We start from the raw sequence: 26,001 nt of genomic DNA, 5'->3' as shown, positions 1-26,001 counted from the left end.
TTTGAAATAAATAGAAATATTTCTCACCATACTGGAAAGTATTTCTAGGCTTATCTACCCTGCAGATAACACCAGGAACACCCAGTCAGCAATCAAATCTATTAATTGGATACATTTTGATATTATATGGATGCAAAAAACCCACAATATACCATGACTCTGGTAACCAGCTCATGCTTAGCTGCCACTGGCCTGTAAGAAGAGCTGTTCATACAGTCATTCACATCAACCACAAGCAAAATCAAAAGGCACTTCAGCTCTTATAGTGCATCATTTTATTATGTTCTCAATAATCGTCACAGGACTCGTTTTACATTAACAGGGAATTTGTCTACTTCCAAACAGAGCGCCTTCCCTTCGACTTCCACGCTCGACCACAAGAGATGGAGAATGGAATTAAAGGTGAAGACCATGTGACGTTCCTGGATCTGGTGATAATTCAGTCCTATCAGAGGCAAACAGCAGCAGCTCTGTGATTATGTGGATTATATGGAAGTCGGGGGGAGCAGGGATGTACTTTCAATTCACCTGTAGACATTGATAATAATTATACCTGGTTAAAAGTATAATTTACAGAGTATGTACAAGTATTTATCATTCTTTGCTACCACAAAAAAAAACATACAATCCATTTCCAAACTGCTCCACACCATACGTTTAAATCACAGTAGGTTTTCACACTCAACAACGTGTCGCAATGTGCAAAGAGTGAACAGGAGCGCGTCGGAGTGACAAGACCGGATGACACGGCAGAAATCGTCTACATGTAACAAGCAACAAAGATGAACCAGATTGTTTTAGTCACACATGCTGATGATAGAAAACAGTAAAAAAAAAAGAGAGAAAAAGAAAAAAGAAAAGGACAGATCAAAGAAAACGTAGGCATCAACGGCATGCAGCGAAGCATCTCACACTGAATTTGGATGGGCTGCTGAGATTCACGTTCATTAGCTTAGCTAGAGCTAGCATGACTGACACTGAACAAAGCCACTCAGCTTTGTGGTTTATGAATCCGTTTCATTATTTTTATACTCAGAACAACGACGGCGTATTACGGATGCCACAGAACATGAGCATCATAAAGTTTGTGTTTCAGTGTTTTCTCCAGACATACGATATTTTCACCAGGCTTTTTAAATTACATCATTTATTTGTGGTGCGAGGCGCCATCTTTGCCACAGCATTAAAGACTTTGTTGCACAGAAGCATATATCAATTACTTTATTATTATTTTAGTATTTCTTGTAAACCACTGAATGTGAATTATTGGACCAGTGAGGAAAACTTGAAGCTTTGATTATTATTTTTTTGTTTGTTTACTTGAAATGCAAAGAAAACCATAGATATGCTGGAAAGATAATTTTCAGACATGTGCTTGTAAATAAGACGACTGGTCTAAAATGTGTTTACTGAAAGGTTTAGAGAAAATTAGTTGGTGGAAGGGAAGGGGCGGGGGGAGAAACTGAGTAGTCTCAATGTAATCCAAGGATAAAGATAGTGAAAATATAAGAGTTCCATCTGAAAACCTAAATCAGTGGTGTGATTTACAAGTGGGAAAGTTCTTGTGAAGGTTTTATAATCTATAGAGCATGAACAGAGGTTTACTTTTACCCACACTTCAAAATCACAAAACCTTACCAAGTAATATTGGTCTAGTTTCTAAACAAACATCTTAGATCACTTTAAATAAGACAAAACTAACTTAGAAGTCATTTCTCAGCAAGATGTAGGAGCTTGTTTTAAGTCAATAATTTCTTAATATTGATAAAAAAATTTCTAGTTCCATTGGCAGATTATTTGGAAAATTTCTTTTCATAAGTGAAATAATCTGCCAATGGAACTCGAACGTTTTCGTCAATATTAAGGAAAAATTTACTTGAAACTATAACTGAAAAGTTACTTGTTAGTTTAGTCCTATTTCAGGAGTGCAAAGATATTTTCATTATAGACAAAAAACTAATGTTCAGATTCTCTCCTAATCTGACTGAGCTTTAAGTAGAAAATGGGCAAAAAAAAAAAAAAAAAAGTCAGTCTGTTCAAAGATGGTAGAAAGATCCAGAAAAACCAGCCGCTGGACCTGCAGTGAACGGTGGCAACATTTATTCTCCACTTTGGTTGATGCTCCACTTTTTGTATGCCTTTTATAAAATCCAAATAAAGCACACCTCTTCTGCAATTCTGTTCTAGTAATCTTTTATGTTTTTAATTAACCGAGATCGTTTTGGGAACACAGCGCCGCTAGCTGAGCGTTTCTTTTGCCTGTCTCAGTGTGGAAGGGGTTCACCACATCCAAATCCATGTGGATGCCAACTGCACTGAAACACCGGAGGACATGACAGAGAACACAAACAAAACGTTAGGATCCACCGAACAAATAAAATCAGACAAAACAAGTAAAACAACAACAAAAAAACTCTTACATAAAAAAATGACAGACTTCATGTGTTGATATTTGTCACTCTATCCACTGAAAATGCTACAGAGGCATCCAGCTGTCCCGTAATATGTCTGCTGGGTCGCTGATAAAAAACTGCTTTCTGAAGTGAGGAAAGCATACAGGCGCTGGCTGCCACGGTCAGTGACTCGGCGTGGCGTCTTCAAAACGCAAACTTGTAGAACCCTTCGAGGTAGCAGAGCAACACGGAACTCAGATTTTTACTCTTTTTTTTTTGTTGTTTGTTTGTTTAAAACTCGTTTGACTTAAAAAGAAGAAAAGCGGAGCAGTTTACAGCCGGGAGCGAACGACGGCCAACTCCAAACACAACGAACTCCAGCGGATTACCGACGTCGTCAACATGGATGGGCATCCAGTGACCCAATACCAGCGCCATACTGGTTCCTAACTACGGCCCCCTCATGTGCAGCACTACTGAGTTTAACTGAACCCATTTGCTTGGCATTAATTAGAATAGTAACAGCCAATGTTATTATTATTATTATTTTTACAAAATATAATGAACAACAGATATTGAGTAAATTTTAGTTACTACCTCGATAAATCCTGTGGGTAATTGGCACATTTAGAACTGCTACCAGAGATATATCACAGTGCACTGTGAGCTACTGCTACATAAAATAACCACCGTCTCTGCGACGCCGTTTAGCATTTTCTGTTAAATACATAGAGGTTAAATCTCGTTGCTTTTTATGAATTTGAGACACACAGTGCTACACTGCAAAAACACAAAATCCTACCAAGTCATCTCGATCTAGTTTCTTGTGCATATATCTTGAAATAAGGCAAAACTAAATTACAAGTAACTTTTCAGCAGGATAAAGTAGCTAACTTTAAGTCAATAATTCCTTAATATTGATGAAAAAGTACTAATTCCACTGACAGATTATGTCACTTAAAACAAGATATTTTTCCCATAAGTGAAATAATCTGCCAATGGAACTAGAACTTTTCCATCAGTATTACCAATTATTGACTTAGAGCAGTACTTATCAGTTCCAGTCCTCAGGCCCCCCTGCTCTGCATGTTTTAGATGTGCCTCTATTCCAGAACAGCTGATTCAAATGATTGCATGACCACCAAGTACTGCAGAAGCCTGTTAATCACCAACATATTCAATCTAGATGTGTGGCAGAAGGGAAACACCTAAAACATGCAGGGCAGGGGGGGCGGTGAGGACTGGAGTTGAGAAACACTGACTAGAGCAAAGCTACTTTATCTTGTTGAAAAGTTACATGTCAGTTAGTTTTGTCTTATTTCAAATCTACTAAGTAGCGATTTATTGGTGCTGATTTCCTTCATTTTGGGAGTTCAGTGATCGACTGATTTTTACATGTGAAGCCGATCTTATCCACCGATCTTATCTCGCTTGGCAAAGGTCAAAGAATCAACCACTGTCCTCTTTTGCTCTCCGGTGAGAAAGGTTTTACTGACAGACCAGCCCACCAAGTCATGTCTGCATGTTTACAATTAACAATAGTCACCCCACTGTTGCCAACTCCACAACTTTCTTGCCAGAAAACTGCAATCGGTGCACCTCTAGTACCAAGACATTTTCTCTAGAAACTAGACCAGAAATTCTTGGTAAGATATTTTGTTCTTTTGCCATGCTTGTGGTCTTTGCATGAGTCTGTCACTCCTGAAGCAGGCAGACAGAACTTGAAATGAAATGCAGGGGATGAAGGAGGGAAAGTTTGCAGAAACATGACGCCAAACAAAGTCCATGCTGGAGTCTGGATTCATCTGCAGACCAGAGACGCACAATGTGACGATTTCATCCGGTAAAAGTCTTTACAAGGTACGGTACGCCGTGATCCACTCACACCACTGTGCTGATGCCGCTGTGTTTGGGCTTGGTGCTGCTGCTGGGAACCTGAGACGTTGGCGTTGGCGTCGGCGGCGGGCCGTGAAGGTGGCCGCCGTGGGCAGAGTGGCTGCCGTGGCTGTGCTGTGGATATGGCGGGTAGGGCGGCTGCTGGCCATGAGATGGAGGCACGTGGCACTGGTGTGGCGCGTGCTGCAGATGGGGCGGTGGGTGGTAGTGATGGTGGTGGTGGTAAGGCGGGGGATTCTGGGTCACATGGCAAAAGGGGATGGGGTGAGGATGGACGGGAACAGACGAGTCCGACTCTGCTCGGGCTGCGTGGTGCAGGTTAGCCGGGTGCGGGGCGTGGGAGACAAGGGTGGGGTGTGGGCTCTGGGGTCCAGGGCAGGGGCCAGGCGACTTCACCCGCCTGGTGCCAAACAGAGACCCGAGCAGGGAGGAGGAGCTGGGCAGGGAGTGTCCGCTGTGACGGGACGCACAGTCTCGACCGGAAGGGGTTCTCCGCCGGATGTGAGGACTGCTAATGATGGAGCCCTGCAACGGAGAAAACAAACGTCATGGAAACAAGGGGCAAAAACTTCTTCTTAACCACACAGATGCAGGGAACATGCTGAAAGGACAACTTCCCTAACGCAACTGTGCGCTATCTGTTATTGCATCAATGGAAGAGTAGAACTACAACAGTCAGCTTCCACATATGGGTTTCAAGGTGAGTCTAAGGTCAGCAGAGCAGCATGACGACATGAGTCTGAACTACAGTTAGGCTAGTCATGCAGTGAACAACCAAGCCTAATTCAACAGCCACAGCAGAATGCATGCACAGTGCTGCAAACAAGCAACGGAAGCTGCAAAACTGAACACCACAACAGACAGAAACAATAAATCTCATAGAATCTGCACACTGAGAGCGAGCAACGCAAAAGGCGGCCGGAGGCAGCGGGGCAGCAGCCGCTGCCTACTTACTTCCAGATTGCTGTCTAGTGATCCTGCACTGCTGCGTCTCCCGCGCTTTCCTGCCCAGGACACGGCACACGACAGATAAGACATGCCTGGTTAAAACATGGAGGTGCACACACCCTGTCTGTCCACAGGGGGCGATGCGGACACATTCTACGAGCCACGCAGCTAGCTAAGCAGCTGACTTTGGTCCAGGTGTTTGGGAAGCTAAGGGTCGGGGGCAAAACTTATCCGAACTATCGCCAGAACAGTAAGGAAAGTGAGGGTTTGTTTGGGTGGCTACATGACGAGCTAAGGTTCTACTAGCAGGAGACTCTCGGAGCAACAAATAGGCTCCACTCGGAGAGAAATGAAGGAAGAGTTTATTCATTTTCAATATCATTTCCAAATGATACAGAAAAATAAAACACCCCAGGTTAAGATATTGTTAATTATAGCTTTCTCACAATGGAAGTAGCACTATCTATTTAACAGTTCATCTTTATTTCAGCTTATAAATGGCAAAACTAGAAAGTGTGTGGTGAGTGTGTATTCACCTTCCTGAGTTAGTACGCTACATAACCAGCTCCAGCTTTAGCTCCAGCTTCAGATCTTTTGGCGTACAGACTGAACATTTCACCAACTGTTCTTTATGAAACTGTCAGGCTCAGTCAGACAGTTTGGAGGACATCCGCTTTTAAATTGTGCTCAGATTCATAGTTGAAACTAGGTTGAGACTTTGACTTGGCCATTCTAACTCACAAATATCTTTTGACCTAAAGTGTCCAATTGCATCTCCAGCAGCGTTCACAGGAAAGATAACCTCTGTCCCACCTGAGAGAAGTTGGTCCCCCCCCCCCACCTTCTTCAAATCGGACAAAATTGGGGTCAAATGTTTGTGCTGGTTTGTGTAGCAAAAATTTTCATTTGTGCCGCTATCACTTTAAAGATATTAAGAAATGTTTCCAGAGGTCATAAAAGGTCAACCAGCCGCTCCTAAATTCTTCAATTCGGATAGAATTGGTGTCAATAAACTCGACTGTGCTTCTGTAGCAAAACTTTTTGTTTGTGCTGCTTTGGCTTTGAAGATATTAATGAAGGTTTAAAGGTCTAAACGTCAACCAGCCCCCACATTTACTTGACCAAAATGACCCATGTTGTAGTGGGAAATAAGGAAATGTTGTGTTCAAGGTCATGTGTGACGCTTGTTATCAGCTACACGCGGCATTTCGCGTGGTCAAAACATTGTACGATTAATTTCTGCCGACCTGCTGGTCGTCTTGGTGATTAGCTGACCTGAATTTTATCTTGAACAAAAGAGAAAAGGAACAATTTCCTTCCAGTTCACAGTAATCCACTGGTTTCTGTCGTAATAAAATGCACTGAAGGTTGTGGTTGTGATTAAAAACATAAGAAAAATCAAGCAAGCATCATGAATTGTTTTTCGAAAACTGTATGGGCAACAGGCAACATACCTTATTTTTTTATTCTCAAAAGCAGCTAAGATAAAGCTCAACCCAGCCGTGTCATTTTACTGGTGTCTTTGGGTTTTTGTGCCGATGCTTTTCTGCAGCAGAGCATCTTCTGCTGCTGCTCACTTTGGATGAATAACTGGAGAACTTTAATCCCTCCTTCTCGCTAAGAAGCTTGGATTGATCACAGTGACCTACAAAGCGGTGTTCCTCCCTCCTGCTAGCGACACAAGCCTATTAGTGGGTGGCTTCAAGTAAAGAACACCTGGGTGTCTCGGCAATGGCGTCGATTTCCTTCCCTGCTCCTGTACTGGGAGTCTGACTATCCAAATCTTCCTTTTCCCAAACGTCCAATGAAACCGGAATGAAAAGCGTCATGCCGGCATCCAGCTGGAGTATTTGCTTTTCTCCAACCAAAAAGTAGAACGAGATGGAAGTCAGGGCACTGATGTAACATTAAGACCTTACCTGCGTCTGAGAGATCCCGTAGGGAGCTGCTGAGCGCGCTCCTCTTCAGGCCCTCACCGACGGCGTAGCTGTCGTCCAGGCTGGTTCGGCTCAGGTTTCCGTTCCCAGTTTCCTTCTTTAACCCAGAACACTGGGACATGCTGGGCCTCACCAAACCCTTCTGCTTCTCCAGCTCAGCTGCACACCAAACAAACACGCAACATCTGAGTGTCTGTCGCTTGGGCACCACATATTTAAAAGGAATGAGAATATGAAGAGAAAGGACAGAATGAAAGGCTCTGCTTACATTCTATCCGATACTTCTCCATCTCTTGGACTTCAGCAATAGATTCTCGCAAATCGTCGGTAAACTTCTTGCGGTCCTGAGGATTGGGAGCATTGAAATTAATGAGGACCTTGATGTCTGCGCCGGGAATGGCCGAGGTCAGGCGCAGGCCGTTGGGATAATCTGGAAAAATAAAAAAAAAAGAAACAAAAGACCTTCATATCTAGGAGTGCTTCCTATCTGGAGAACTCCTGAATATTGCATTTTATATATTTAAACTGATTCATGGAGACAGAGAGGTCACTGTAGCTCAAACAACTACTGAGTGCCGTCTTTGAATGCCCACAATCTGAAACCTTGAAGCAGACGGGCGCCCTGGGTGTCAGCTAAGATCAGGCATCTGATCTTATCTATGAATCCCATAGTTTTTTCTCATGTTTAGCTACTTCATCTTAAAACTAATTTTTGTTAGTTGCTGCTGGTGGCCCATTGCATTGTGGGATGCCTCGCTGGCCAATCCCAACTGCCACATTTGAACCAGTTGCGAAAACTAAATAGCAAAGGCATTTTGCTATTATACGTTATATGGGAATAAGCTCTTTGGTCAAGACTTTTCCAATATTCTTGAACTGGTCTGAAGTGTTATTCTCATCATATTTCTCCAAACGACAAAATATTAGAAAGCAGAGTGTTTTAGGTGTGTCCTTAAAATACATCCACAGGTGTAACTCCAATTCACTCAGATGTGTCAGGGGACCTATTAGAGGTTAGTGAAAAAAAGCTTAAAGGTTTAACCAAATATGTACAATATAATGTGCCAGGACTAAAACAACTTATCCGATTAATGGTGATTGAAATAATCGTCAACTAATCATCCTCAGAGTAGATATTAAGTCAAAACTATGCATGGAAAGCCTTTTCTATCTGCAAATATGGTCTATGCAACTCCTCAAGTGGCTCAGTTTCAGCTTCACCCAGTTTAAGAAAAAAAAAGTAAAATAAAATATTCTGTTGACTGTCTTCTTTGCAGAAAGTCAGAATAAAACAGATGAGGTCCTGGTCTAGTACCGGAAACACTTTGGTGGGAGAACCCAACCTGAAAACTCAGAAGCCTAAATGTGTTCTGACTAAGCATGAAACGTATTCAAATAAATAAAGAAAACATACTTACACTGATTCTCAAATAGCAGAACTTGCATGCTGTAGAGCGAGAAGGACTGACGAAAACTGTATGTCACCGAGTTCTTTTTCTTTTGAAATATTTTGGTAACCTAAGAAAAATAAGCAGATATGTCTTGCTGAGACTCATTGATAAACGGTAAAAACCTTCAGTCTTAGTGTTTGTGGAAGAACGGTTTGCCACTAGCGGACGTACCACTAGCAAGTCATTAAAGAGGAAGATCTCCCTCTGGTGCAGGCCCAGCTTCTGCTGCTTGTTGGGATCAGGTACTTCAAACAACCTGCAGTAACACACCAGCCTCCGATGGGGTAGCGACAGCACCTGCACAGGATCCGTCATCATCTCAGAGTCAAAGAGGCAATACGATTTCTCTCCAGCAGATACACATAGATCATTTGAGAAGTATAATTAGCAAAAGTCGCCCCACTGCTGCCAATTCAGCAACTTTCTCGCTATATGTTTAGTGACATTTCAGTAAATCAATAATCGGCCAGAAAACTTCAATCGGTGCAACCCTATTAGTAACTACTGCCATAACAGAAGTATTGATATTGGATATGGATATTAGCATACAGTTAAGACATACAGCCAGAGCCACAAGGAAATGGCTTCGATCAAAGCACATCCATACATTGGACTGACATAGCAAAATTCCAGACCTAAGTTCATTTGAGAAGCTGTCAAAAGACTTGAAGATGATGTCCACAGATGATCTCCATCAAATCTGAAGCCAAAAGCTTTAAATACATTTACTAAGAACAATGGGCAAAAAAATTCAGCCTGCAAAACTTCAAAGATGGTGGAGACATCTACAAAAAAAGTAGTTGTAAAAATCATTGAGCCAGACATTTTGCATATTGAAATGCTTTTCATATATTTCATTTCATTCATTCGCACTCTCAGTGTTGCACAACTGGTTTGCTTATTCTAGTAAAATACACTGAGAGTTCTTTGTGTAACAGGGGCAGGATGAGTCAAAGTTCAAGGGGCATGAATGCTAACATGAGAATGCTACATATCAACACATAGAAATAATACTTACACAGCCAATACCTTGGTGTAAAGACCCGATCTGCAATTACAATGGAAACACATTTTAATGTTATTGAACACGTGGAAACTTTTGCAATAGATTTAGGAAAATAATACAAGTTGAGATCAGATCAGATTTGCAAATCACAGCAAACATCCTGGAATATTTTACAGGTTTTTTTTTTTCCATAATAAAGACGTTGTTATGGCTTTTTTGCAGTTCTGGCCCCGACAAATTCAAAAAAGATAAATAAATAAAATAAAGCAACCAAAGTGGGCCAGGACATTTGTCACTGTTCCTATTTACACTTTACAGTCAAGTTTAAATGCATATTTCAGCATGTCAGCATGAAGGGATCTTCATGGCATCTAACATTATGACCACAATAGCTTCACATAAAGAATGAAAGCAACCTTACCGGTTTTTTCCCAACAATCAGTTTTTCCACTTTCTGAACCTGGGACACGTGATCTTCATTAGTCCTGAGCTCTCGCTTTCGAATCCGCTCGTATATCCCCACCAGCATCTCTCGGGGTATGTCCTCCCCGTCGTCAACACCTTTCAGAAAATGAAGAGATATTGAGAGAGGAAGAGTTAGTTTAATTTTTATGGATTTATGAATGCAAATAAACTGCTGATTTTAGATTAATCCTGCTTTTCGCATTTTTAGCTAGCTTATTTATTCTTAGCTAGCTTATTCGTTTTTAGCTGGTTTATTCATTTTTAGCTAGCTTCACTGCACAGTCACAGTTAGCTTGCAGAAAGAGCCCAAAGCCGTAAAATAAACAAAAGTAAATAAACTGACCAGTTAGATTTAGGTTTAGCTTTAGATTTTGAATAATACCCTCAGTTTAGTGGGAGTTTATGAGGTAAGACAACACAAATTAGTGCGTAAGAGTGAAGTGGGAACTTTTAGTTTTGGGCTTTAATGTGACAAAAGGCACCTGACAAGTTAGGAGTTAAGTTTATGGTGAGTTGGATGTTGAAGCAGAGTTGTGACAGTGAGCTGGAAGCTGTGAGTGGAAGGAAAACAAAGCACCTCGAAGGTTTTTAACAAAGTCTTCCAGTTTCATCTTCCTCTCAGGCTTCACATTGGGGCTGTACATGTCGGTGTTGAGGAGGATGATGGCGAAAGCAAGGATGAAGATGGTGTCCGGGTTCCTGAACTGTCTCACCACACCGGGGTTGCAAATGCAATAGCGCTGGCTAGATATCAGAGACACAAACACACACACAGAAAGCCAAAAGGTATTTAGATGGCATCATTTGTTGTTCTGTTATCAAAAAACCACAGATATGTCACATGCATCCCAACGTATGTATGCATGAATGAAATAAAAATAGGCTGTTTGAAAGAGCGAGACAGTCAAACTTGATGTCCCAACAATGTTGAGTTAGTTGTTCTACTCTCAGACTAAATCTGATGATGTTGGGATTCTAAAAAACACTTTGTATCATGTAATTCTGCTTTTATTCACATGTAACAGTTTTTCAGCTGGTTTGCCAAGAATCCCATTTGAACTGGAGCCCATTTCTGTTAATGACAGAAAAACCCACAACGGTCAAATAACTCGAAACTGACAAAAGTAACAAATAAACTTACTAAAAGTAAGACATTGCTTTTGAAATGTGGTTCAGCAGAATCATTTTAAAGCATAAAACTAGTGAAATAGGCGTCACAAACTAGGAAAATAGGAACCGGGAGATTAATAGGCAGATTGGTGTGGCATCTGCAGGCCTGTTTTGATGAAGATTTATTGGTCCGTCTGCATTCCCACCGTGACCTTTGGCCTCAAGCTCTGGACCTCTCTGCTTGGGCAGCTGCCCCCGCAGCCCAAACGCTGGATTAAATGTACGTAAATAATGGATGGATGCTAGTGGTGCAATACCGTATCCACGAGGAAGGTGAAGCTACCATGTGTATCCATGTTGCACATGGATACACATGATATCATGATGCAAGCCATCATGACTTTAAACTTTGATTAAATCACACAAAAGCTTCTAATGGAAATTACCATAGTAAAAGCTGATAGTCCTATTGCTTCCAAAAGACCAAAGACAAAATATCACAAAGTTTGATTAGTTAATTTTATGTGCTAAACTGTAACAAGAACGTTCAAAAATTACCAAGGTCAAAATTAATAGCCTTATTGTGATTCTTCTAATATTTGTGACATTTGTGATTAAACCATCGTTTTTTTGGTTGCCCTAATGGGATATTGTAATTTTCTGAGACACTTAATTAATTAATTAATTAATTTTTGCCTGTAAGCCATTAAAATTTGACCAAAAATTGAATTATTTCAATGAATCTCTGTAAAATCATTGCTTCAGTTTCTTAGATGACTGGCAAGAAATATACAACTTTTATACAAGATTCAAATTTTTTGAGCTGTACTAGCAAATGACACCCAAAAGCAGCTCTTAGGAATATTTTTCTTTAACAATGACTTGCCACAATTTTAAAAAAAAATCTGAAATCTGAAGTACGTTAGCCTTACCCTTGGAGAATTTGAGTTAAAATACAAAACTAACATTCAAGAGTGTTTTCTGCACTACAGAAATGGGGCTGAAATCTGGTTTGCTAGTATGTTCATATATCATAATAACTCCACTGGAATATCGTTGTGAGCTTTTAAACATCGTAGAATCCCTTACCGTAGTCTTGCTGAGCTTATCATAGAAATGAATCCGTGTCTCACAGACGTTTCTCACCTGTACGCCTCGATCAGCCGCTCGACCTTCTGTGCCTCTCCCTGAACTCTGATGTGCGCCTGGAATTTCCGGAGCCCTTCATCCAGCTCCAGGCCTGAGAAGTCCATTTCATCCACCACACAACTGTAGAAAAGGCACACAGATGAATGAAAGAGTCAATAACAGAATCTCAATAATGGAATTATCTTTATTTTTTTAAATTAACCAAATAATTGACTGGTGACAGATTCAGATGCTTTTACACATGATGGTAATGATTAGTGATCACAAACTAAATATCAAATTTTTCTATCACATTTGTTGTGCAACAAGGAACAACTTAAGACTAAAACTCAATATTTGCAGTTCGTTACCTGCAGTTGATCACTTTAAAGTGCAACATGAACGTCAATGTCTGTGCTCATTTTTAAACTTTTACCAATCTTGCATAGACAAAACACAAAATACTTCCAATTTACCACAACGTGTCTGTGCAAATGGCAAATGAATTATATTCTATTCCACTCTGAATTGATGATTGTGACTAACTCAGACCTCACAAGTAAAGATGAGACAATATTCTCTGAATGATTTCTATATGTGTCAATCTGTTTTCTGCCCTCCATTGATTCGGCTGTGATAGAAGTGCTGTGTGTCAAGGAGGATTCATGGGAAGCATTCTGAAGCATCCTGTCCAAGTAGCACTTTAACGCAAAAGATCTCCAACTGAAGATATTTTGCTTCTTCCTAAAAAGAAGCTGCGTATTTTTCAGAGCATCGTACCACTTTCTTGAGTACATTCTATTCCTGGTTATTTCACTTAAGTCCCAACCACATCTGGCATTGGAATGATGATCTGAATTCATGCTCATGGAGGAAAACACACAGTTCTTTTGAGTTCAATCAAAAGCATCCAGACCAACAGAAGCGGGCAAAAATGAATCGCTCACTCAAGAACATCTCGGTTGAATTGTTTCTGTCGGTTGCCAAGGAATTCGCCAATCATCTGCCGACTCAAGCCTTTCCTCTGCAGGAGGAAGTGGGCAACACCCACTGGAGTGTCCGGGACGTAGCTTCGTTCAATCAAATACTGGATCCCCTTTTCTGGCTTCCTAGAGACACCGGAAAGAGAAAAAATATCAAGAGAGAGAGAGAGATACACACGCACACACACACAAAGGGAGTGAGAATACAATCCAAATCTGTGATTATCCCAGTGCTCTCAAAGAAAAGTGTGTCAACAGAGGAACAGGATTTGGAGAGCTACGGAATGGGATGAGGAGTGATTTTCTGATTGTGGTGCTGCTCCCACATGATTACAAGGAACTTAAAAACTGACTCGGAAAGACACCAAATCCGCAATCATCTGTGATTAAGCAAAATCACCGCGGCCCGAGTGAGCCCCTGGACGTGAAGTGGAGCAGAATGAGAACTCAGCACAAACCGAGCACGGATATAAATGCGGCTTATTCAGCCTCACTGCATATTCAATGGTCTTTTTACCACAAATGTAACAAACAGGAACAAATCCAGTCGGTCGTGACTGGACCGACTGAACAAATCCAGTCGGTCCAGAGTTTAAGTGACTCTGGAGACACCTAAACAGAGGCTTTGAGGAAACAGTTATGTTGCTAAATATTATTTTATCAATCAAATAAAAGCAGTTTTTATCTGTATGCTGCTGAGTTACATTAATGTGAAAAGATGTTCAATATTATCTAACTATCAAACGCAGGCATGGCTCGCCGTGCTTAATTGGTGGCTTTCGTGACAGGTTATAGCAATATGGTAACGCATCCAATAAATTTTTAAAAACATTATACCGAAGCAATATAATGCGCTCTATATTCCAAACATTTCCATTCTACTTCTCAATTTGCTCCAATTAAAGTTGGTTCCAAATGGGGCATACTGTGAAAACTGGCAACACAGTCACTGATTACATCACACTGACACACTCAGACAGCAGAGGGCGACACAGCAACGGGGATTCTACAAGCTAAGCCGGTTCCGTATATTCAGACCGCAAAATGGAGCGATTTACAATCAAACAAAAACAGAAAACAGATGTGAGACATAGCGAGAATCAGAAATTTGAAGAGGTAAACAAAAATCCAGATGAAGATGTTGGAGAGGGTTAGTGGCAGGTGTTTTGAGGAAAAAGACGAGGACAGCATACTGGGGCATTGTAGGTAGGTAGGTAGGTAGGTCTGCCAAAAAACTCTGATATTTTTGAAATTGTCTAGAAAACGCATGGAAACTTCTGAACTCTAAAATTCAACTATTTGCTGGAAAAAATGTTCTAGAAAAATCTTGGAAATTTCTGAGCTGGAAAAGTTTTGTTCACAACCTGGTAGGTTTAACCGAAATTATCTTGGTGCATTATTTGTGCAGAACCTTCTTATTGTCCAGCACACACAAATGTAGGTACTGAGCAAAATGGAGGTCAATTTGACTTGTGAAGGACACCATGAAGAGGCAAGGGTTGTGATTAAAGTGAGTCACATTCACAGTTATTTTATGAGGAATCAGGATAGTTTTTTTGTTTGTTTTCTTACTTAGAATACCTTGAAAAAAACACGACATCTTTTGTTGTTTTACTATAGTTGTGTGCACCGAGTGGCTCTAAAGTCTCATGTTTTTGAGTTCTGTTATGCTTAATGGTTTTAGTGGGGTGCACATACTTGTTGAAGAGATTTAGGCCAATGCGGTAGTGTCTCTTGCGAATGATGTCGTTGCTGAACGCTGGTGAGTCCCAGCTATTCCGAGTCTCCTTGTGGTACGTCTGTTTGCTGAGCGTCTGCTCCCTCAGGCTGTCTCTGGATGAAGACTCGGAGCTGCAGTTGATGGTGTCGTTGGAGTTTGATGTGCTGTTGATGCTGTCGTTGTCCCCATCGGAGAAATCAGACTCTGATTTGCTCTGGCGGTTGGGTGTACCGTTGATAGCCAGGTGGGCTTCCAGCTGCCGGGCACAGTGACGGGAAGGGTCCTCTTCCCGGGAAGGTCCCCGAGGTGGCAGGCCGTGGCCGATGTGTTTGGGGCTACTCTGTTGGTTGCTGGGGCTCCTGTCATAAGCGCTCTGTCTCTTTAATGAGCTGCGGTCAGACCGGTCGCTCAGCTCCACCGAGCTGTCGCTGGGGGGCTCTATAGTCAGTAGGGGTAGGTGGTCCACTCGCAGACGCTGCTCCTGGCATTCTAAGGAAGGCGTGCTGCGACAGCTGGTATCCGTGTCCCCCTTTTCATCTTTGTGAGCAAGCGACCAATAGTCTTGGGAGGAGTTCAGGGAACGCTGGCGCAGGTCTGACTCTGTGCTGGAGGGCCGGTCTACAGACTGAGAGAGAGGCAAGGGGGGTGATAGTTCTTCTTCATCAATGTAAAGGGTCACATCACTATAAGATGCAGTCATCTCATCTAGCTTGCGGTGATCTGAAGCGCTGTGGGAGGATTCCAACTGGTGGCTGAGCTCTCTGTCCGTATCCAGGTGGCCTCTTCCTTGCTCTAAAGTACTGTCTTCCCCGTGTAGGCTGCGACAGTTCAGGGCGTCATCGATGGACTCGGCCAGAGATTTGACCTGTCTGGAGAAGGCATCTTCCAGTTCTGTGACGGCATATGTGAGGTCACTCTGTGTGCTTGGTATCTTCATTTGTACACCTCTCTCCCTGCCGTGTTCCGACTGCACCAGCGCACCGATTTTGGCGCCTTCGTCAGATAAAGAGACATGCTTTCCCTCGAAGTAGGAGCTGTGGACTTTTTCAGGTCCTTCAAAGGAAAGCTGCATTCTCATGTTGGACAGAACAATCCGTCTGGACATACGGTTTTCAGACATAGAACTTCGGAGACGCTCAAAGTTCTTATTCATTTGGTACTGGCGGAAGGCTGTTTGGATGGTACGTGCGGCATGCCGGGTTATGAAACGCCCGCCATATTTGCGTTCTAGCATCTCCACCTGCAAACAGAAAAAGAAGGGTGGTCAGTCAGCTGTAGTCTCACTCCGCTGGCAATTTTAATCAAGTGTGAGTAAGTAGCAAATGTGGGACTGAGTAACTGTATTGAAAGTCACAAGTAGGTCTTCAAACATTTCCACCAAAACCTCAAGTAAAGTCCCAAATAAAGGCATAAAAGTTCAAAGTTGAGTCAAATCAGAGTCCAGTGTTTTTAAATGTTATGGCATCTGGACTTTTGTGTTGGGGACGTAAACAGATGTGTCCATGTTTACTAAGAGTAAGAAAGGAAGTAGTTGTTGAGTTGCCCCGTTGTGTTGACAGAGTATATACAAACTTCTCGTAAACTGGCTGAAAGCATTAAGCTGTAAAAGCAGCCTTCATCTCAAAAACATGCATCTTCTGATGGCTGGTTGTTGCTCTGGACTTTATTTAGAACGATTACGGGAAGAGGAACCGATGAATCATTTTGCTTCCAGCTCAAAATGATATGCTACATTGTGCTTGTATATCACATATACTGCCAATAAAATACAATGAAGACTGTGATTGCAACGGGACAAAATGGGGAAAAGTTTGGGGGAAGTCAATAGTTTCACTCAGTCTAACAAAGGCGGTGATTTTAAAATGTCTAGTAAAGTTTGACCTATTTGCAAGTCAAACACAAAAGCAAATGGCACAATGAAGAGTCAGTGATGTAATAGTCCTAACAAGAAGAACTGAACATTTAAATCAATAACTTGAGGCTGAGCACAAGAAGAAAATCAAGTATGAGGGGCAGCAGAAAATGAAATGACTGAAGTCACAGGAGGTCTGCAGAGTCATGCTCAGCTCCTTCTATCTTTCCTCATTTAAGGCATTGCTGACCAGGTCAACAGGGCCCATAGTGATGACTTGTGAGCAAACAGAGAGATTTAAGGATAAAATGAAAGGATTGGGTGATGGACATTTAAAGTGGAGCTCAGGGTCTTTGTTTTCACACAAGAAGAACTAACTTTTAAGTAAACATGACAAGTGGACAAGACGGGTACCTATCTCAGTACATTATCAGCCACGGTAGGTTATGAACAGGTTGTTCCCTCCCTCCCACCTGTTTGTCCTGGAGGTCTGATGAGAGCTCGTAGCTCTCTGACATTGAGCGGGAGCGCTTGATGGCCTCTTCCTCTGCATGCTTGCGGAGGATGGACTGGGAGTGCTGGAGTTTGGGTCGGCGGGGTCGCACGTGGCTCGGGAGAAAGATGTGTCCGTAGAGCTGGTTGTCCAGGTAGTCCAGGCCAGGTCTGCCGCCGTGGGTCACCGGCTTGCAACCATAGATGACGCAGGGATCCACAGATACGCTCACATCACTGCCAGGGGCGTCACCTTCCACACTGCGACACACAAACACATTTGGATCAGACAGGTCCCTGGCCGAGACTGCTCACTGTGCCACTGAGGAACACATGACTGATGGAGAAGTGAACTTTGGCACTATAAATTAATGCAAGTGTATGAATTCATGATCATCCTACTTTCTCCTTGCAGGCAGTCCTAAATGACCATGTAGCTGAAGTTCTAGTCTTCATTAGAACAAAATCAAAGAAATGTCAACAAACACTCAAATTGTTGCAGTGTTAACATCAATTAAAACCAAAGTGACTCAAGTGTATGTCGTTATATCCTGAATCCTAACATCCACACACAACCTGGACTCCCACAGCAGATGATTAGGTAGGGGGCAGCAATCAAGAGCAGAATGTAAAAAGCTAAATATTAACCACATCAAATTTCACCTTCCTTCATTCCTTATGCTGCTGTGATTCACTGAGGCTATAGTATCTTCAGGTAGGTTAGATGTTTCACTATATGAGGGGGAAAAAATCAGGAGACCCATCCAACTCAGCCTGTTTAGCTTTATTCACAATAAGCTGTCCCTTACAGAGTCAATACATAGTCCCCACAAGTCTGAACCGGAAGTGATCTGTGCCATCTTAGTAGGCAAGGGCATAGATCAGGGGTGTCCAAAGTCGGTCCTCGAGAGCCGGCATCCTGCATGTTTTAGTTCTCTCCCTAGTGGTTGTAACAAACTCCTCAGCAAGTCAATGTTCTCCTTAGGTCTTCTAATGAGCCATCATTTGATGCAGGTGTGCTGAACCAGGGAGAGAACTAAAACATGCAGGATGCCGGCCCTCGAGGACCGACTTTGGACACCCCTGGCATAGATGAACCATGGCTTCAACACCAACAACAAGAAAATATATGGACACTCTTGATCAATGTGTGAGAGTAAGATACACGAACAAAATGGCTGCTGTTAGGATCGACCCATACGTGATGGAGAATGGAAACATGTCAGACGATGTGAACGAGCCGCCTCCGATCGAACATGACACAGTTCACTACTTAGCGAACATGAAGAATGCATACACCATGGAGGAGCTTTGTGGCCTGAAATCCATGGATGCATACAATCCACATACAGGATTGTATGCATCCAATTCTGTATGTCCTTTGTGAAGGACGTACAAGTGTGTGAATAACAATGTTCTGGTGACTGGCAGAGTGAGTGTATGTAGCAACATATGTAGGTTACAAGCCAAGCCAACTTTATTTATAAGCACTTCTAAAACGGCAAAAACTGACCAAAGTGCTGAACAATCATAACATAAAAACATCGAAATAAATCATATTTATTTAAAATATGTAATACACAACTTGACAATTAGAAGGACCTCTCTAACGCTCGCTCAAAAGCCAATGAAAAGAGATGGGATTTCAAAAAACACAGGAGATTTTTTCCTGCCAACAGTCACCGCCATCTTCAATAACTCTTTGAAGAATTTGAGTTAATAGGAGTTACAACAACATTTAATTTCTCTTAGGCATCAGTAAAGTATTTTTGGATTTGAATTTCATTTGAACAAGTTAGAAGTTTGTCTTTATGATGGTACAGTAGTGGGAGAGCAGATGGAGCAGAATGTACATTTTAATTCATCATCTTCAAAGAACGTGAAAAATCAGAAGCAGATGAGGGAACAACGATGGGATTAGGAAACGCTGCATTCATATTCAGTTTCTTTTTACTCAAATACCCTAAAAATAAAAGCTAGTGTCATCAACTGCCTTTAAGAATCATCTAAATAGAAAACAGAGTCTGTGTGTAATATGAGCACAAAAGCAGTTTTGTTTTCGTGCTCTGAATGTTCTTCAGAAAACATTCTAAATTTCTCACGTTTATTTACTGAGGTTCTTCTTCTTAACTTACATCTCACCACAGTAGGCACCTAATAATTGTTTTCATGTCAAAATAAGAGTCAAAGTTAAATCATGTCACCAATTACAGTAAGACAAATGTGTTTGTAAAGTGAGGCTTTTATGAAAGAAAAGCTCAAATTACTAAAACACAACATGCAAAAAAAGACTAGTAATAAAAGCCTGACTATGTTAAGCGAGGTATTCATTAGCTAGTGAGCGTATAGTCGGCCTCATTCACTCTGAAGGCAACTGTAGTTGATAGTAAGCCAATTTGGAGTTAAAAACATAAAAGCTACTTTTGCAATTCAAAAATAATGAGCCTAGACTTTTACTGTAAAGGAGTTGAGTCACTGCATCCGTGATCAAATTCTCTCAGACTGCACAGGGGGAAGCGAGAGCGAAGGTCAGAGCAGCCGACCGACTCAGACTTTCATCCAGCCTCATTAAATGAATATCTAAACCAGGAAATCCCATCTAAAGCACAAACAGGAGGAGCAGAAGCAGTGAAAGTCCCATATTTAGTGAATATGTCGATCAACACAGCAGCTCATTTTCTCTCAGCCATTCTTTATTAGTAAGGCAAAAAAACTGGATTCCCACCACAGTAAAGGGATGTTCTTAGAATAATGTAGAACTAGAACTACCTCATATTCCACAGTCATTACCACTTACATGGTAAGATGAAGTATATTCAAAACTCACGTCTAGAATTAATTCAGATTTTTTTTTTTAAATCTCAGGCTCAGGCTTCAGTTTTGGGTGAGAGTCATTTGGCTTTTTCTGACACAGTCTCCTCCTCACCTCTGTCCACTGACTGAAGGGACAAACGGATTCTCCACCTGACTGTCCTGTCTGTCCCCTCCTCTGCTCTAGATCGTTGTATGATCCCATATCTCACATGCTTGGCCACAGTGTCGCCATGCTTCCAATCAAAACACAGTGATGCTACAAGCAGGGCGGAGCCACTGAGGGTGAGAGCCGAGCAGCAAAAGGAAAAAAATAAATATTGTGCACGATGTAGCAAGCTTAGAAGTTCAGCTTCTAATAACTGGGAAAGATGACCTTTTCTTGGTCCCTGGCAGGCATTTTTCTCACTGTAAACACTTTTCTTTCATATTTAACCTCTGCTAGGCTTTTCCATCATGTCTGAGCCTTTCTCTGCATAGGATGCATGTGTCTCATGTACACGTGGCTTCTCATAAGTCTTTAAAAGAAGACCAGTTTGAACAGGCATCCAGACAAATGTTCATACATGCAAGTCCCACAACCTTAGAACAGCATAAGCATTCCTAGGGCGTGAGGCAGAGAATGCTTTAGGTAAAAGCTTTCACTTCACCTGTTTGATAGCTATGTTAATGGTGACAGAAGTGGTGACAAAGGATTTACTGTATGTAATTAAACTCTATAAATAAAAAGGTTCTACCCCACCTCCTCCATGTTTCAGTGTGCCAAGACTCAGCATGGTTGAAAGGATTAGTCGTGTGTATCCCTGGGATGAACTGTGATGTTTATACAACCTTCCATACCAACGAATAAAGACTCAGTCAGAAAACGTTATCGCCCTGTCATATAGACAGATATGGATATTATTTTTTTTCTAAGGAAAATAAGATGAGCTAGGGTTCAAAACAGGAAAACTTTCTTACGATCCTTGAAAGTTATTCTTTAAGAAGATCACAAGCAGTACAGAAGCTCTGATATCTCTGCTAACATGCCGTTTCCTTTTCTCCAAAGACGACAACTGGCGTGCCAGACTGTTTTTAACTAGAGCGATCTACAAAAATAGCCATGTGTCTGGAGGCGATGAGCACAGTGAGACCATCTGAACGGCTTGACTGGAACTGCTGATATGAACTTAAGTGTCGGGTCAGAGCAGAGCCTCCTGCAGTGTCTGCTTTTCCCCAGTTCACCTGTCCGCATAGAAGATCACGGCGAGGGGAGTTTGGGTGGGAAGGAATGTGGAAGTGATGTTTTACAGAGTATGTTTTGCTTCTGCGATACATAAAACATAAAACAAGAAAATAAATTAAATAACATGGCGTCTTATTTTCATGCTAACAGACTAAACTGGGACTAATAAAACTCACCATGCACATAAACAACAGTTTGACAAAGAACAGGGTGAGATGTGCTGAACACTGGACTGCAGATGTGAATTAGCTTTTGCTAAGATCTGATGTAGCGCTTTGAACTGTGACATTTATGTTTGAGTTGTACATTGTTCCTTCATAAATAAAGTTCATTATGAATAATCGGCCACTGTCCGAAGTCGGCCAATTTATGTATTGATTGGCTATGGACTGATGACCAGCTAATTGAAAAAGGAAGCAATACAACCTTTTCTGACCACTGAATACATTATGCCAGGTCATCCCTCTCTACACTCTCTTCGGTGTAGAGGTTGTTGCTGCAGGAAAGAGACACAAATCTATATATTTTCAGCTTCAGTAGAGTGTTTAAAAACAAAAAAAACATAAGGACAGAGATGTAAGATAATATTCTTGTTCATCTGTTTTTGTTATTGAGTTTTCAGTCTCATACTGGATGGAGAAATGTTGGCATCTTACTGAAAGTCTGTAATCTCAACCATGACTAAACATGAACATGACTTAGTGACTTCTGGAGGCTGCTAAATGCAGTAGGTTTTATTTTGGGCTTTTTGAGAAAGGGGGCTGGATAAATATACACAAATATCTTATGTTGATTTTTCTTAAAAAAAAAAAAAAAAAAGAAAAAAAGAGAAACTTGTACATAATTTCTCTTCTAGTTGGTCCTTTTGAGCTACACTGCCCAGGTCTAAAATCCAATAAAGTTTAATACTGGAATGTAAAAAATGTAAGAAAGATTAAAGATTAATTTATGAGTACTAACACACTAATACACTATCATACATTTTGACTCGTGTTAAACTGCATCTCCAGTCTTCTTGTCAGTTGCTATAGAGTACTAATAAGACAATCCCTCTGGGCTTTTCATTGCCACATGTTAGGGGGCCTTGGCAGCTCTTGCTGACACTATTCCCAGGATCACAGAGAGCGAAAGCTGGGCACACATAAGGCATATAATCTGCATGGCACACAGACAGAAGCCTGATCTAAAAACAGTCCATTACAGGGCAGTCACATGTAAGGGGAAGTACGATTCTTTTGTAGACACAAAACCTCCAGAGGTTTCATTTATTAACCCTTAGATGCATAAGAGGGTCAGGATAGCAAACCTGGATCCTGAGGAACTTAGCTGGGAGGGGGGAGGGGTGCAGTAAATGGGCTTTTTATTTAATGTAAGCTCTGGAAAAAATAACAGATTCTCTGATTTTACTTTTTATAGATATATGATTGAGTAAAATGAACATTGTTCTTCCATTCTATGAACTACTGACAACATGTCTCCGAAATCCCAGGCAAAATTTAGTATTTATTTGTATAAAATGAGAAAAGGTCAAAATAATAAAAGAGATGCAGTGCTTCCAGACCTCAAATAATGCAAAGAAAACAAGTTCATATTCATTCAGAAACATCAATGCGAATCTTTTAACTCAGGAAGAGTTTAGAAATCAGTATTTATTGGAATAACCAGCAGGTTTTCAATGGGGTTCGATGCAGTGGGCTCTTCATTTGATCCACAGCTGTATGTAAATAAACATTTATGCAAACTTTAAAATGAAATCATCATGTCTGTCATTACAAAATAAACAATAACGATGTAAACTTTAGCTCGTATATGGCAGAAATCTAGGAAACAAATGTTTCTAACCTTTGAAGTCTGTTTCCTTAAAATGGCCCTAACCCTATTTGAAAAGAGTTGAAAAATGTTATTTTTGGTAGCCACAGTTAGCGGCGTAAAAAATGAAAGCAACACAATATTGGCATGAAGAGGCCAGGATTTAGTTAGCATGGCTGTGAGCAGTGTCTCCTGACCTGATGGGATGTGAATGGGATGTCATTGTCCCCTACAGTTTAAAGTGGAAGAGTGCATCAGTGGAGTAAGTTTTCCTTAGTTGCTGTTTAGTACTTGGAGACAACATTACCTGCTTTTTGCTGCAAAAAAGAATCTGATAATTGCTTGCGTGTAATGGGTTGTCGTGAGACAGAAGGAAGGGCTTGTGATTTGCTGAAAACACCACAGCTGCATATTTAAAGTTCAAGCTTACAGTTAGCTCACTTTTTTTTTTTACATTTCTTTTTTGTCTATCTTTGTTTTAATTGCAGCCAAGAGCAATGCAGTGTGGCATTGTCTAAATTTACACCAAATGCAATACGATTAAAAAGAACAAAACAAAAACAAACGTAATGTTAAATGTTAGCATTCCTGTGCTTACTCAGTAGATTCTGGTACACAGTGGACCAAATCGCGTCATCAAAAAATAAATAAAAAATGGCGACCTTCATGGGTGAAAAATAAAACAAAAGATAGACCATTTTTGAAGTAATTATGAGTTTCTGTGCATCACAAACAGCAATTTATAAACAAACAGGAGAATGACAACATTTCTAGGCCAACATGTTCGACCAATCGTGGATCAATACGGAGTCATCACACAGCTGTACTGACATCAGCAAAAGTCGAGTCAGGATGCAGCAAATACAACGACGTGAACCGATGGCAGCATGCGGCCAGCCTCACGCTGGCTGAGTAACAGCCTGTGCATGGGGGGGAGACAACAACAACAACAGTCTTGTTATGGTCCCTTCATCCTAAGCTGAGGGCACAAATGGCAGCTGCCATGACACCGCCAGCAGGACAGGAGGGGTGGGGGGTTGGGGGCTGCCAGACACCAGGCAGCAGTAAACAAGTCGCACTCGCTCTCCACTTCCTACGTGTTCGAGTGCAAAGTTCTCCAGAGATGTACAGGAATGACACAGCTGAAACGGGATGGAAGCAAAAGCGTGAAGGGTGGAAGGAGCAGCCCTACCTTCAGAGGAAGAGGGCGAGAGGAGCAGATTCCAGGAGGGACAGGCGGGACGGGAGGCAGCAGCTACAGAGAGGGAGGCAGCTCCTCTACCCCCATCAGCAACTCAACTGTCCACACCAGGTCTCTCTCTCTCTCTCTCTCTCTCTCTCTCTCTCTCTCTCTCCCTCCCTCCCATAGGATGTGTGTGTGTCCAGCCAGATGCAGACTGGCGAGTCCTTGTTGCTTGCTGGCAGCGCTGCAAGGTCACGATTCTGTCTCTGCACCCAAAGAGTGACACAGCACCGAGACGGGCCTGCATCCAGGATTTATGATTCAGTCCTCTTTTCCCTGACTGGCGGTTGAATCTGCTGTAATTACGGAGACGAGCCGTGATGATGGCTCGTGTGACATTGGATTGCAGGAAATTCTTTGCACACCTCTCTGTCAGTAAGGCTGATTCTGGTCAGGATGGATGAACAAAAACCAGACGCCTTGACGTCTGATCACACAGTAGATTCCACCGAGGAAACCAAGCAGGTCTGCTAAAAGCTCGTCAGTGAAACACTTTGGTACACAGAACCTTTATGGTCTTGTCTTGAAAAACAATAAAAATATTAAAATATTGAGGGTGGTTTCACTTTTTCACGCCTTTTTCCCACAGGGCCATGTAAATTTGGATTGTTTTTTTTTTCCTCCATTATTAATGAACATCATTTAAAAAAACCTGCATTTTATGTTTACCTGTGTTGTCTTTAAATATTTCAAACACTTATGTGTGGCAAACATGCAAAAGAACAGGGAATCAGGAAAGGGGAAAACACTTTTGCACGCCACTGTGGCGTAGAAATGGTTGGTGCATGAGGATTAAAAACAAACAAACAAAAAAAGACAAACTTTACATGTACCAGCTTCATTAAGACAGGAATACTTTATTCATATCTTAATAGACGCTACTCGTCCAAATCTTCAAAATGTAGTCGCTCGACAGTCCAAATTTTAAAAACCAAAGACCAAAAATCACGGTTTGCTTGACATTACGAGTAAAAAGATCTAAAAAATATTGAACCATTGACTTGTTCTTGCTCCAGAACGTAAGAGAGGACAACATTATACTTCACACCACATCAATTCTCTAACCTTTAGTTGAGAAGCACTAAGTTCCTCTTTAACCTTTCTGTTTTAGCTCCAGACTGTGTAAATGTGAATGTGTGTCAATGTACTGCTGACATGTTTGTTATCATGTGAGCATCTCCTGTGACAGCCATCTTGTGTCGACCCGCCTCAAGCCCAGCTCTTTAGCAGGAAGTGAGAAAGTTGAGCTAACTGAAGGAATAAAAACACTTGTCAATCGTGCATTTGCTCACATGGAATGTTTGCTTGACATTTCATTATTGATAAATAATTGTTTACATTATTTATTTGGACGTCAGCTCCTGTTTTCTTTTTTGCGGACTGTTTAATGTGTCAACTGCGCCAGACTGGCGACCTGTCCAGGGTGGCCCCGCCTCTCGTCCAGAACGTTAGCTGGAGATAGGCACCAGCAACCCTCCTGACCCCACTAAGGGACAAGGGTGTAAAGATAATGGATGGATGAATGTGTCAAA

The 26,001-nt window shown here is 41.6% G+C and overlaps 2 protein-coding genes and 2 long non-coding RNA genes across 12 annotated transcripts in view; 2 read left to right on the top strand and 2 right to left on the bottom strand.

Annotated features, from left to right (window-relative positions):
* LOC103152751 (IQ motif and SEC7 domain-containing protein 2-like) overlaps positions 1–212 on the bottom strand; it is a 2,588-nt gene extending 2,376 nt beyond the window's left edge. Inside the window, exon 1 of the mRNA XM_016661349.1 lies at positions 153–212. Within this exon, the coding sequence (XP_016516835.1) occupies positions 153–212 (60 nt within the window). The remainder of the gene's footprint in view (positions 1–152) is intronic.
* A 46-nt stretch (positions 213–258) lies between these two features.
* iqsec1b (IQ motif and Sec7 domain ArfGEF 1b) overlaps positions 259–26,001 on the bottom strand; it is a 74,041-nt gene continuing 48,298 nt past the window's right edge. For 4 of the 9 annotated variants that reach the window (XM_016661350.1, XM_016661351.1, XM_016661352.1 and 1 more), the window contains 14 exons: positions 17,363–17,642; positions 15,016–16,277; positions 13,282–13,443; positions 12,353–12,475; positions 10,674–10,840; positions 10,053–10,192; positions 9,644–9,673; positions 8,797–8,922; positions 8,593–8,692; positions 7,443–7,604; positions 7,157–7,333; positions 5,244–5,293; positions 4,279–4,814; positions 259–760 (listed from right to left, as the gene is read on the bottom strand). In XM_016661350.1, the coding sequence (XP_016516836.1) occupies positions 682–760; positions 4,279–4,814; positions 5,244–5,293; positions 7,157–7,333; positions 7,443–7,604; positions 8,593–8,692; positions 8,797–8,922; positions 9,644–9,673; positions 10,053–10,192; positions 10,674–10,840; positions 12,353–12,475; positions 13,282–13,443; positions 15,016–16,277; positions 17,363–17,642 (3,394 nt within the window). In that variant the 3' untranslated portion in view covers positions 259–681. Of the gene's footprint in view, positions 761–4,120; positions 4,815–5,243; positions 5,294–7,156; positions 7,334–7,442; positions 7,605–8,592; positions 8,693–8,796; positions 8,923–9,643; positions 9,674–10,052; positions 10,193–10,673; positions 10,841–12,352; positions 12,476–13,281; positions 13,444–15,015; positions 16,278–17,362; positions 17,643–26,001 lie in introns of those variants that run through there. The other 5 variants (XR_001658806.1, XM_016661355.1, XM_007573337.2 and 2 more) reach the window with 5 other exon arrangements.
* On the top strand, positions 5,300–19,412 carry LOC107833102 (uncharacterized). The gene is made up of 3 exons (XR_001658807.1): positions 5,300–5,487; positions 6,930–6,932; positions 19,403–19,412. It is a non-coding gene; the product is annotated as an uncharacterized LOC107833102 (long non-coding RNA).
* On the top strand, positions 23,882–25,023 carry LOC107833103 (uncharacterized). The gene is made up of 2 exons (XR_001658808.1): positions 23,882–24,538; positions 24,596–25,023. It is a non-coding gene; the product is annotated as an uncharacterized LOC107833103 (long non-coding RNA).

This window comes from Poecilia formosa, unplaced genomic scaffold (genome assembly GCF_000485575.1).
Source record: "Poecilia formosa unplaced genomic scaffold, Poecilia_formosa-5.1.2 Scaffold325, whole genome shotgun sequence".
Taxonomy (NCBI): domain Eukaryota; kingdom Metazoa; phylum Chordata; class Actinopteri; order Cyprinodontiformes; family Poeciliidae; genus Poecilia; species Poecilia formosa.
Note: the sequence above shows the minus strand (reverse complement) of the source record. Positions and strands in the feature narration are given on the sequence as shown.